This window comes from Nanorana parkeri, unplaced genomic scaffold (genome assembly GCF_000935625.1).
Source record: "Nanorana parkeri isolate BGI_ZX_2015 unplaced genomic scaffold, ASM93562v1 scaffold534, whole genome shotgun sequence".
Lineage (NCBI taxonomy): Eukaryota > Metazoa > Chordata > Amphibia > Anura > Dicroglossidae > Nanorana > Nanorana parkeri.
In genome coordinates, this window is record NW_017306802.1 from 661089 (window position 1) to 673870 (window position 12782).

At 40.8% G+C, this 12782-nt stretch overlaps 1 protein-coding gene across 1 annotated transcript; it reads right to left on the reverse strand.

Moving 5' to 3' along the window:
* Positions 1–728: 728 nt before the first annotated feature.
* Positions 729–12571, reverse strand: DFNB59 (deafness, autosomal recessive 59). Its single transcript, XM_018561619.1, has 6 exons — positions 12361–12571; positions 10462–10657; positions 6411–6552; positions 5142–5259; positions 3847–3942; positions 729–1030 (listed from the first exon to the last, which is right to left on the reverse strand). The coding sequence occupies exons 1-6, from the start codon at positions 12569–12571 to the stop codon at positions 729–731; spliced, it is 1065 nt and encodes a 354-aa protein (XP_018417121.1).
* Between the last annotated feature and the right edge of the window lie 211 nt (positions 12572–12782).

The window sequence follows — 12782 nt, forward strand, 5'->3', positions numbered from 1 at the left end:
AATTTCTGTTCCAGTTCTGAGATCTATACAGCTCTACCACACAGCACAGCCCTGTCTAACAGAAAAGGGGCCCTGATCTTGCTTGCTGCAGTTTCACTTTAAGGCTGGCCATATACCTGTCAATTTTTTTTCGTTCAACCCGCGGGCTGAACAAAAAAAAAATTGACGTGATTCCTCCATCAACACAAATAGCATATCAATTGAGGAATCGCCGCTGTTTGCATTGTATTCTGACAGGTGCCTCCAGCTCATTGACTGCCAGCCCTGATTGCACGAAGATTTTCCAGCAGGCTCCTTCAACCAGCTGACCGAGGAATGCCGGCTGACCGCAAAAAACGCTGTGTGGATTTCAGCCAGTATATTATAAACCGTCCAAAATTGTTTGAATTTTACATCTGCACTCACCTGCCCCAAAATTATTTGTATTTTTCAGCACTGTCATTTTTGCATCACACATAAGTTGATAATATGTGTGTTTACTGGCATTTTTATTCTCACTGCAGTTCTTCTTTATAAGTGTTTTTGGAATGATTTGACATTTTATTACATTTGACACTGGTTATTGGCCTGGTGAGTTACGAGCCATTAAAAGCTTTGTTCTCAGACAAACAAGTTACCTTTAAACCAGTCCTTTAGGTCAGAGTCCACTTTGCATTTATGAGATGAGGACTGTGGCACCATTACACCTGAGTTATAACTAAGAGGCACCGTTGTGTCATGTGCAACGCTCACTTCAGCCTTTTATGCCAAAGATCAAAGCAAGGAACCGCGTGCAGCCTGACATACTTTTGCCCATTGAAAGAACATTCAAAGCAGCCATATACTGTCTCTCTTTTGGAATTTCCCATTCCACACAGAGCGCAGGGTCCCTTAGGGATGTTATTATTCAGCAGGTTGACACGAGTATGAGCACCTTCTCTCATGTAAGTGGTAGAGATGTCAGTCATGCTGGCAGCTTTGTCATAGTAGTCAGAAAATATGTCATCGTAGTATGAGTCGGAGTTAACCATGATGTCCATTGTCCTTTTTCCTATTTAACAATCAACAAAATGCAAAGGTGATCAATACTATTATAATCAAAATGAGCATCCAATTTCATATTATTATTAGTACAGGTATTTTATATAACACTAACAATTTACACAGCACATTACATAGTGCACATTCACATCAGTCACTGCCCACAAGGAGCTTACAATCTAAGGTCCCTATTGCATACACATAGAGGGTCAATTTAGACAGGAGGCATTTAGCCTTCTAGCATGTGTTTGGAGTGTGGGAGTAAACCAGAGTACCCGGAGGAAACCCACACAAGCACAGGGAAAACATGCAAACTCCTTGCCTATAATGTCCTGACCAGGATTTGAACTGGGAACACCCATTACTGGAAGTACATTTTACAATACATAAAACTATACTTATACTGATACTAGGATGCAGATACAGTGATCAATAGATGTCTGCATATGAAGCCTCTGTGACTGGTAAAGGTACATACAGACTCCCAGGGGTGGCAGTTCCAAAAGTTTGACTACTTCTACATTTAACAGAAAGGTGAATTTCTATTTCAGACCTCTTTGTGTTGTAGGGCCCTCCTTACCATCTTGTTTTGAATTGTATTGTGATTGTAATGTCTTCCTTATATTGTAAAGCGCTGCGCAAACTGTTGGCGCTATATAAATCCTGTATAATAATAAAATAATAATAGTCTCCCCCTACCTACTGCATGTATCCTTTATCAATTTACTTCCCTGGAACTGTTCTGAAACTCTGCTGGAAAAACGTTCTTATGGCAGGGTCACTTTGAAGAGTTAACCACATAAAGATGTTTACACCCCTTCCCATACAGGCCATTTTTCAGTATTCAGCGCTGTGGTACTTTGACTGACATTTATTACCATTCTTTGGGGACAGATAGAGCTTTCTTTTGGTGGTATTTAATCACCTCTGCGGTTTTTATTTTTTTACTATATTAAGGAAAAATTACTGAAAATGTTTTAAAAAAACAGTTTCCCCTAATATTAAATTATAAAACATTTAATACCACCCAAGTTTTTGGTAAAATACAAGAGATGGGGTCACGTCGGGTAAAAAGACACCAAACATGTCAAGCCTTAAAATTGCACGCATGCGCGAAACCGCAAAAAACTACAATACCCAAAATTAGCCATAGGCGACGCTTTAAAAGCTTTTACCGCTCATCAGTTTAGTGTTATCAGTGATTGATGGCCCTAAAATGATTGCTCTCACTCCAAAGTTTGCGGCGATATGTAACATGTGTAGCGCAATTATCGTTTTCGCGCGCTGACGCATCTAACACATATTTACGTTTATATGTGCGTAAACATGGGGGACTTATACATTTTGTTGTTTTTTTTAAACTTTTTTTATATGTGATTTTTTTTTATTTTAACATTTTTTATTTATATTTATTTATTTTTTACACTTATTGTTATTGCTATTACATAGGGGAATAACAATCCCCCTATATAATAGCAAAGGCACACTGACAGGTCCTCTTTATGGAGACATTAGGGGTAGTTTAGGACCCCTAATGTCACCTGGGGACCAAATCACCCCATAACTATAGAGCTATACTACTATAGCTACCGCTGATCAGTTGTATGAGAAACAGCCGGTAACTGCTGTACTGAATGTGCAGGTTTTTCCTGCCCGTGCGCTCGCGCTAGGGGGCACGCGCAGGCAGGAATAAAATGCCGTCTGGAGACGGCAACCCGCAAATGGGAGTCTGCCGTCCGTCCGTTTTTTCTCAACGGGCGGACGGCAGGGGGTTAAAGGAGAACTGAGGTGATTTTCACTCATCCTCATAGTTCTAGCCGACCTGTGACAATGAAACTGTCACAGGTCGGCTCAGCTGTCGGGAAGTGAGCAAACACATACCTGCGTTCGCTCACTTCTCAATCCTGTCACTGCAGAGAGCCGTGACAGGGGAGGGACTGGATTCCCCCCTTACCTGTCCGATCCTCCAGCGCTGACTGGCGGAACGGACGGGGGAGGGGGCGGGTACAGCTGACTCTGCCTCTAGATAGGCAAAGCCAACTGTCACTCACGCAGCTGGGTGGATCCAGACATAATTGTCGTGATCCATTTCAGCTGCGGTGTCTCAGTATACCGCGAGCTGTAGCACGCGGTATACTGAGCTTTGGATGACGGGAGGACGCTAGTTTGTGTCCTCCCGTTACACTTAAGAGAACTATGGGGAAAAGCTCTAACCCCATAGTTCTCCTTTAAAGGTCTTGTATCTTTATAATACATTGCTTTTTGGTAAAATAGCTATTGATAAAAATAACAAATATGTACATAATATGTAATGTAGAAGATGTTGTGACAGCTGATGCTCAATTTAACGATAATTACGCTTTCAATTCTTTACATACCCTTTAAACATTTACATACACATTTAAAATTTAGGTACATGTCCTGCCTAAAAGCAGACACCACATGATGTCAGAAATGATGTTATTCCCTATGCACCTACTGAGTGAGGGAGAATATAGCAAATTATTACATTCTAGATCAAGTAGCCCTGACTAGAGATCTATGGTACTATGTATCAATCATTTATGAAAGGAAGGCACCTCCACAGCCAATAGGAACCAGTCACAGTGTTATTTTTTTTTTTAAATCTGTGCTAGAAAAATTGGCAGTTCAAATACTCTCCATTGAGACAGTTTGGATACATCACGCAATGTCATGTAATTGTACCAGATAAACTTTTTTTTCTCTGTCTTTATCAACATTTACCAGCGGATAGTTACATAGGTTACACTTAAAATGTAATTTTGGTGGGACATACAGTACATGACTTACCGGTAAATAAGATGCCGGTTTGATACAAACGGTTCCGCAGTGCATTCAGTGAGAATGATCTTGTGCGTACTTTCTCAAATCCACCTCTTGATGCAGATGATACACATAGTTCTAGAAAGTAAGAATAAATGACATTCATATAACAATCATATTGTTTCTTCTTCTAAAGAATATGTGGTGGTACAGAATAAGGTTCTTATGTTATACAATGCTACAGTTTGTTGAACTGCAGTACTTTTAGTTTAAATTGAATTACGCGGGTCAATCAAAAAGTAATGCTTCCATGTCTGTAATTTGAGATCTATTAGAATGACTGTGAATGTTCATGTGCCATGTTGCCCCACTCATGTATGCCTTTCTTTTCTAGGTTAAGTGATTAGAACCATGGATCTGCGGCTAAAACAGTGAGCTGTAATTGAACTTCTGGAGAAATAGGGTTTGGTACCTAAGGAAATCCATAATCAGCTAAAGAACATTTATGGGGACGCTGTAGTGGACATTAGCAATGTGCGGCATTGGGTGAAGTTTCAACAAAGAGAAACTGAAATTCCATTACAGCGTCCCCATAAACATTAATTAGCTGATTATGGATTTCCTTAGGTAAATTCAATTGCTCATTGTTTTAGCCGCAGATCATTGGTTCTAATTACTCAATCTAAAAAAGAAAAGCATACATTAATGGGGAAATTACACCTCTAGAACATGGTGCATGAACATTACCAGTCACTCTAATAGATTTCGAATTATAGACATGGGGCCATTACTTTTTTAAATTGACCCTCATACAATAACATTCAAGTTCACTGAGTTACAGGTACATTCAAGGTTCATATGGCTGAATGGGGCTACCAATGTACCCAGGGTAGGTTATTGGAAGGCCATTATACACGGTTCTTGCATTAGTATAATAAATGTAGGCTGCCCGATTTGCCGATGAATAGACATCCCCTGTAGCTTCAGATACTTTGGGGATGTCTTATCGGGTGTACTCCTGGCTTCAATATTCATTTTCATATTCTATAGAAAAGTAGCCAGAAGTAACATTTAAGAAATGGAGAAAGGTTTGAACATCTTTTAGGTTATTCTTACTGGTTGTAGCTCTAGTGGGCATTTTATAAAGGAAAAGACACTATGGTTTTGTGCCTCAGGACCTCTACCCATGCAGGAGCACTTTTGCCTTTAAACAAGCTGACTGCTCTATAAAATTACACAGCAAGAACTATCTTATAGTTTTAATCCATACATGTAGAATATACTAATCAATATAAAAATCCATACATGTAGAATATACTAATCAATATAAAACGTACCAAAGTGGCCATCCAGATGAATGTAAAGATCAAATATGCTAAAAGCTATAGTTGTGTGGGCTGGAAATACAATAGCTTTGTCACGTCCTTTATGGTTTTTGTCATCAATTAAATGAAACTGAAATTACAAAAGAAAGTTATTTTAGATGATGGGAAACATTTTTTTGCTGAAAGCCTAAAGGCTGTTATAACAAGTCAATCTTTAGCTTAGCTGTGAAACATTGGGGTTGGTTTACTATGGGAAATAGGCTGCTAACTTTGCAAGAGAATTTTCACCTCATTAGTAAATGAGGTGAAGCTCTGCTGACTTCCATCATCCAATCATGTGCAAGCAAAAATATTATTAATATCCCTTGCATCTGATTGGGCAATCTTTCCAGTATGAATTTTCAACACATTCGTTGAGCTAAAAACGATTCATTTGCAAAGTGAACAGCCTATTTTCCTTTAATAAATCAACCCCATTATGTTGGATTTCTAAGGAGCTTATATTTATTTTTTTATTTTGCAAAATGATGTCGCAATTTATGTGTATTACTGTATAAGATTTTTCTCCCTTTCTGTGAAAAAGTAGTGAAGGTGAATCACAACCTCGTGTTTCTAGTAACTGACACTTGCCCAATAGCTTTAACGTTCTGGGCAGTTACTGGCTTTTCTTAAAAGAGCTGACATAACCATGACACAAGAATTCTACTCATTTAAAAGCCAAATGCCAGTCAAAACATTTATCTTTTGTTCAGGGTAGAGTGGGGAAGATTTAGAGTATCTGTCCGGTAGGAAGATTTCTCTTTACTTTCTTCTCCAGTGACACCAGGATAATAAATAAGCAGAACTGATGTCACCAGGACCCTAAGATACACACAAAAATAAAAATCTAACAGAGTTTCTAACCCATGAACCACTTTACCTATAAAATGGGTTTCTATGTTTTCTCTAACCCTATTGGAGAATTTTCCCATAACTTTGTGTCCCAGTGGCAAAGTAAGCTGAAATCTACCTAATCACAAAGCAAAACCTAACCCCTTCCCACCCTATAAAAAACTAAAAGAAACGTTTTGACTAGGGATGCACCGATATATCGGCTGCTGAAACATATCGACCGAAAATAGCACTTTTGGCATAATGCCAAAAGTACCATTTTCTGGCCGATACATTGGTGCATCAGTTCAACCAATGGAAGTTTTAGCTGTTGTGGTGAAAATAAAATGTACTTCAGAGGGGTATCTTACCAATGCCACACTCTTTTTTTCAGAAAGTGCTTAAACTTACTCTCATAGTTTCTCCCCGCATGCCAGCATGGACAGTCAGAGAACATTGACGTGTCGTGCGGATGCTCTCCATGACAGCACATAAAACCTCCTTTCCATTTTCTCTTGCTTGACGAACTAAACAATGATCTAAGTCAATAGTTCTATGAAAGTAAACAGAAAACTATTAGAGAAGTTAAATCATTTCACTCAAATCAAGAATCACTTATTTTGTTATACATTTAAAGTGGACCTGAAATGTTGAAATGTTGAAGCTCTGACAAAAAAGTCAAGCAGAAGGCAAAGGACTAGTCATCAGTATTGCTTGTGGTCTCCCTGCAGCTGATCTTTCCCCATTACTGACTTACTATGCCTCAGGGATAGGTACGGACCAAGGCTGTGGCAGACATTACACAAAGGTGAATTTATGAAAACTGGAGCAGACAACATCTGGAGCAGCTGTGCATGGCAACCAATCATCTTCTCTCTTCAGTTTGTTCCGTTGAGATTTGAAAATGAATGAGTGAAACTGATTGGTTGCTATGCACAGCTACTCTATATTTTGTCTGCTCCAGTTTTGATAAATACCCTTCCCTGTCTAGTCTTTGGCCTAGTTCCACAAGTAGAAATAAGTTTAAAATAGCATTTATATAAAGACTGCTTGTGGTACCCTGTGCTGGTGCTGTCTTTTGCAAACACTCCCCTACCCCAGGCCAGCGTCTGGCCCCTATTCAGCCTTGGGCACCAGCTGCTTGCTGCTACTGGCTGCTGTCCTCTTCAAATACTACCCCCAGTGGACCCCCACCAAGCAGGTGGTGCCCAAGGCTGAATAGGGGCCCGATGCTGCTTGCTTCTGTCCTCTGCAAACGATCCCCCCCAGTGGGTGCCCACCCCAGCGTCGGCCACCCACCCCAGCGTCTGACACCAAGCTGGTGCTGTTCCCCCAGGCGCCTGCTTACTTACCTCTCCACTCAACTCCAGTCCAGGACCAGCAACTGTGCTCTGCTCCACTCCCGCCTTGCTCTCAGTGCTCACTCCCAAAGCTCCACACATCTGAAAAAAAAACCCTTCCTGCATGTACACAGCACAGGAAGGTATCAATTGTACAGTGGGGGCCAGACTCGGACCGTACCAAGTTCTGTACTGTACGTCGCAGAGTTGCCTTCCTCATCACCTCATCACAAGAAGCAACAGTAGAGGTGCAGAAATAATAGATCCACAGAATGAATAAAGCAGAAGCAGGGAGATGCTTGACCTACAGGTCATCTCAACCAAGGAAAACAGTGAGCAGCACAGTAGTGACATCACCAAATCTCACTCTAAATCTACAAGAGTGCCAAGGCCCAGGAAGTGCACTGCTGTTTTGCAGGAGAAATTCCAGGCATAAGGGACATTTTTCAGGGAACTGGCACAGTTAACATTTTTAGATGTTACCTATAAAATAGCAAATCTTAATTTTTTTGAGTTGAGTCCTACTTTATCCAGTATTTCTTTACAAACCGCAAGCAAATTATTACCCATTTACATGATTCAACAGGTCACCTTGGAAGATATTGAAGTAATCTTATTTAGGGTTCTACAAATTGATCTGGTTATGATTAAAGCAGCTTTTCCTTAATGTATCATTTAATTTCAGTATAACAAAGTAAAGTGTGAAAAAGTAGTGGATTGTGTAACATTAAAATGCCTTGGCATTTTTAAAAATCAAATGTAGTAACAATAATATAACAGAGATGTTGATATTGTCTTGTAGGGATGTAAGTGTCGGTGATGAGACTTTAGCCATACATTTTTGTCTGTTTTCAGTGCTCTCTGGGTATGTAGAATTTAAATGAACAGGTAGCATTGTGTTAGCAACCATAGATGCTGCAGTTCTTAGTCTGCAGTGTTCAGTTTTGATGTGGCTCAGTACAATGTGAAGTTGACTATTGACTAAGTCAGACCTGGGCATTTTACGGCCCTTTGGCTGTCCCTGTCCTGTGGTATGGACAAGGACTGATCGCCAACCTGCGTTCGGTTATGGCTGGCTGATGGATGCGCCAGCCTTGGATTGCACTGCAATCCATAGCCCTACGCAGGCCCCCCTACTCTTTAGTTGTTGGTTACAACCAATTACATCAGGAGTCCACCTGCTCTGCAGCCATTGGCTGCTAGGACCGATGGCATCCTAAGTAACCAATGACATCAGGTGTCCACTTCCTCTGCAGTCATTGCTTGCTAGGAACGATGGCATCCTAAGTAACCAATGACATCAGGTGTCCACCTCCTCTGCAGTCATTGCTTGCTTGGAGCGCTAGGTGGTCAGCCCCTGCCATACGTCCCTCCACAACAGTCCCAGTTTCTCATGTAGCCCCTTGAGCAAAATGAATTGCCTACCCCTGCATGTGCAGGGCCATATTGTAAGGAACATATATTAAAGCACATGTACAGACAAAACTTTCTCTAATTTTGAACAAAGTGGGAAAATGTTACAACTTCTGTCACCCTGACATGTTTATATTGCTCTCTATTTCCTCATTGGCAGGTTTTCCATCACGTCTTGTTCTATCTGATGGTCACCACCTGAACAGGATGAGAGGGAAATCTTCCTATGGGGACACAGACATCAATAAAAACTTAAAAGTGCCTGTAATCATCTCCAATCCTCTACAAAAAAACGTTTTACTGCTTTTTACGTCCCTGTTGAGGAAATTATAATTATGCAGGATTCATATAGAGCCGACAGATTACACAGCAATTTACAAAATAAAGGTAGACACAGTTAGAATATAATGCAAGGTGTTAAGAGGGCCCTGCTTGCGAGAGCTTACAAAACTTAGAGGGAGGGGCAAGTGTAACAAAAGGTAGTAAATGTTGCGAGATGAGTGGTTGTAGAAGGTAAAAATTCAGTGGTAAGGTATAGGTAGGGTAGACTTCCCTGAATAGATGAGTTTTTAGAGAGGCAGACAAAGTAGGAGATAGCTATACAGGTTGGGGTAGCGAGTTCCAGAGGATGGGAGAGGTTCTGAAGAAGTCCTGGAGGTAAGCATGGAGTAAGGTGAAGAAAAATCTAGAAAGCAGGAGGTCTAGGGAGATGAAGATGAAGGTTTTGGTGATATTTTTTTAGTGAGGTTGGTGATGTAGCAGGGGTCAGAGTTGTGGATCACTTTGTTGTTGAATGTTATTTGTTGGGTGAGTAGGGGGCCAGCAGAGGGATCGCTAGAGAGGGATGGTGGACACTGAGCAATCATGATAGACTGAAGGTGGGTTAGTCTGTGTAAAGTCAGGCCAACGAAGAGGGAGTTGCAATAGGCAAGGCGAGAGATAACGGGAGTGACATTTCCTATCACCCCAGCGGAAAAGAAACAGAAATAGAAAGCTTGATAGAAATTCTCTCACCAACTCCAAACAAAACTAAACAAAAATATAATTTTTTTTTTGTTTACTAGAGTTGGACCTAAAAGATTAAAGCAAATGAGGAATAGGAAACAATTGTAACTTTGTAATGTAACAGTAGATCCCTTTAAATCAATACTTTGGTTTACCCAGCAGATGTCACTAGAGTACACGGTAACATCCCCGTCTTTCTTTTCACACATAAAGATGTTCAACAAAGCGCTAGTATTAGAAAGAGTAGCAATATTTGACATCATTTTTATGTTTGCATTCATTTGACCTATGATGTGATATAATGGGGCTGATGTCTGTGTTAAAAACATGTAACATGCAATAAATACACAGAAAAGGTGACTTTTGTGTACTCTGTGAAGGGTAGGACTCACCAAACATGAGAACCCTGGAGTGCTAAATAAAGGGTTATGGGTCATGTATAAACCTTCCTCCCAACATAAAACTGGGAAAATGCCACTTGTGCAGTTTTACCACCACTAGATGGCGCATAAGAGCCCAGCTTTATGCTTAGGTTTATACACGTGCCCCTCAGAGGCTGGTTTGCAAACATTGTGCATCCACAATTACATTCATACATAAGTCAAGCTGTGTCTATGGGTAACAGTTCCAGTATGTACACTACTTTCCCAGCCGTAGACTGTGCTGTGTGTGATATATTTATGGGAGGCCACATGATACATTACCTGGTAATAAGTTCTTTAAGTAATGTTGGAACTTCAACTTCATGCTTGGTTACAACACCGAAAGAAGCTTTAACGGCAAGAGAATCAGATCCATAAATATTTATTCCGACATCATTCATGATCTGATTTCCATGTCTTCTGTCCAAAGATACATCGGATTTATCTTCATAGTTCAGCAGCTGGTAAGAGCTTACACCTGGGAAATACAGAAGACACAGCCATTGTTAACCCGTGTTTAATCCTGAATAGTGATGAGCCGAACACCCCCGTGTTCGGTTCTAACTCGAACTTTCGAACATGGAAAAAGAATCCTGAACATCTAGCCGGGTTTTATTCAGCCACTAGAATGTGAACAGCTAACGTATGACCCCTAATACTACCAAAAATCTGGCCTCATGGATATTGACAGTTTATTCTGTGAATTACCTGTTTTTTAATACAGTCCAGCATGCAGCACACACGAAAGCTACCATCTCCTTTCTCTTTCTACTTCCCCCAATATGTGAACAGCATTGCCTGTTGCTGGGAAGCCACTTGACACCACTGAGCAGTGCTAAAGCCATGTTGGGTTTATTGGCACTATTAGACCCCATTCTAATAGTGCCAATTTGTAGCGCGATTTCCGCTCAAAAATCGCTCAAATATGAAGCTCAATGTAGGTCATCCAATGCATTTCAATGGAGCTGTTCACATCTCACAGCTCAATGACGCCTGTAGCTTGTGGCTACTAATGAAAAGGGGAGATTGTGAAGTGAAGGGGGACTCTGATGTGAAAAGGGGCTACTGATATAAAGGGGAGATTCTGATATGAAGGGAGGGTGGCTGTGATGTGAAGAGGGGCTACTAATGTAAGGGGGAGATTGTGATGTGAAGGGGGGAGGGGCTCTGATGTGAAGAGGGGCTACTGATGTAAAGGGGAGATTGTGATGTGAAGAAGGGGCTCTGATGTGAAGAGGGGCTACTGATATTAAGGGGAGATTCTGATATGAAGGGAGGGGGGCTGTGATGTGAAGAGGGGCTACTAATGTAAGGGGGAGATTGTGATGTGAAGGGGGGAGGGGCTCTGATGTGAAGAGGGGTTCCTGATTTGAAGGGAGGAACCCCACTTTTTGTGTGTTTTTGCATGTGGTCCCCCTTAGAATCCACTACATTTTAGACTGGGGTGCTTTGAGATTTTGCATACAGTAATACCTTGGTTTACAAGTATCTTGGTTTGAGAGTGTTTTGCAAGACAAGCAAACATTTCTGAAAAATTTTGCCTTGATATACAAGCAATGTCTTGCAATAAGAGCAAAATTTTGTAGAAAAACACCACCGAATAAGGCTGTAGCAGTGCGAGCGATGAGTCTGTTTAACGACAATGCAATGTCACATTCCTTGCTAAGGTTTCACGAAATGAAAAAGATTCCATTGAGCCAGGAGATAGAAGTGATTCCGTTAGTGATAGTGAAAGTCGTCCTACACAATAATCCTCCTCTCTCTTGTCTCCCTCACACCAGCCACGAAGGTACCTGTAATTTTTTTTTTTTCTTTATATTTTGTACAGTAATATATTACAGTACAGTATTGTAATAATTTTTATATGAATATTTTTGGGTTGTGGAACTAATCATCTGAATTCCCATTATTTCCTATGGGGAAATTCGCTTTGATATACAAGCGCTTTGGATTACAAGCATGCTTCCGGAACGAATTATGCTCGTAAACCAAGGTATTACTGTACTTTTAAAGGTTCCTGTGACTGAAAAACAGTTGGGAAACGCTGGTGTAGGACTCTGTATGTACAAGAAAGGCAACTGGAATCTGTAAAAGGCTGAGAATAACAGAACAGTATAGTGTTACAACATACAAGATCACATTACATTTTCAGCTCCACAAATCTAAAACATAAAGATCTACCTGCAGAAATTTCCTTGTCTCCATCAAGAATATCCTTCAGTGTAAATGGGGTAGAGATATATTTGGACTTTCTGGAAAGGAAACAGCGTTTCTTCTTGATTACCAGGCTCAGAGGTTGGTATTTGTCTGCTTCACTGAGGCTGGGGACAGGGATCAGCCTTCCTCCATCTCCTACTTGTTTGACAAAGTTCTTGGTGGCCGCTGAAAACATAGCAGAAGTAGGAATTATCCGTAGTTACATCGACTGCCTTTCTAGAAGCTTCAGATCCACATTCATTGTACGAAGTATGCTATGAGTCAGTGTGGGCCGGTGCATCCTCAGTGTTCCGTGGCATATGCTCAGTGGATTGCAGTGTTGTGTGCACCTTCATTGACTCCTATTACCGAAGTCCATGAATAATAGAAGATGTAAAGTAATATGC

Bases quoted from the DNA above. Each gene is read 5' to 3' on its own strand.
- DFNB59 (XM_018561619.1), bottom strand. From the start codon at position 12,571: ATGTTTTCAGCGGCCACCAAGAACTTTGTCAAACAAGTAGGAGATGGA. The intron at 3,943-5,141 runs GTACGTTTTATA...CTTACTTTCTAG, and splicing joins TCATCTGGATGGCCACTTTG to AACTATGTGTATCATCTGCA. The intron at 1,031-3,846 runs GCATCTTATTTA...ATTGTTAAATAG, and splicing joins GAACCGTTTGTATCAAACCG to GAAAAAGGACAATGGACATC.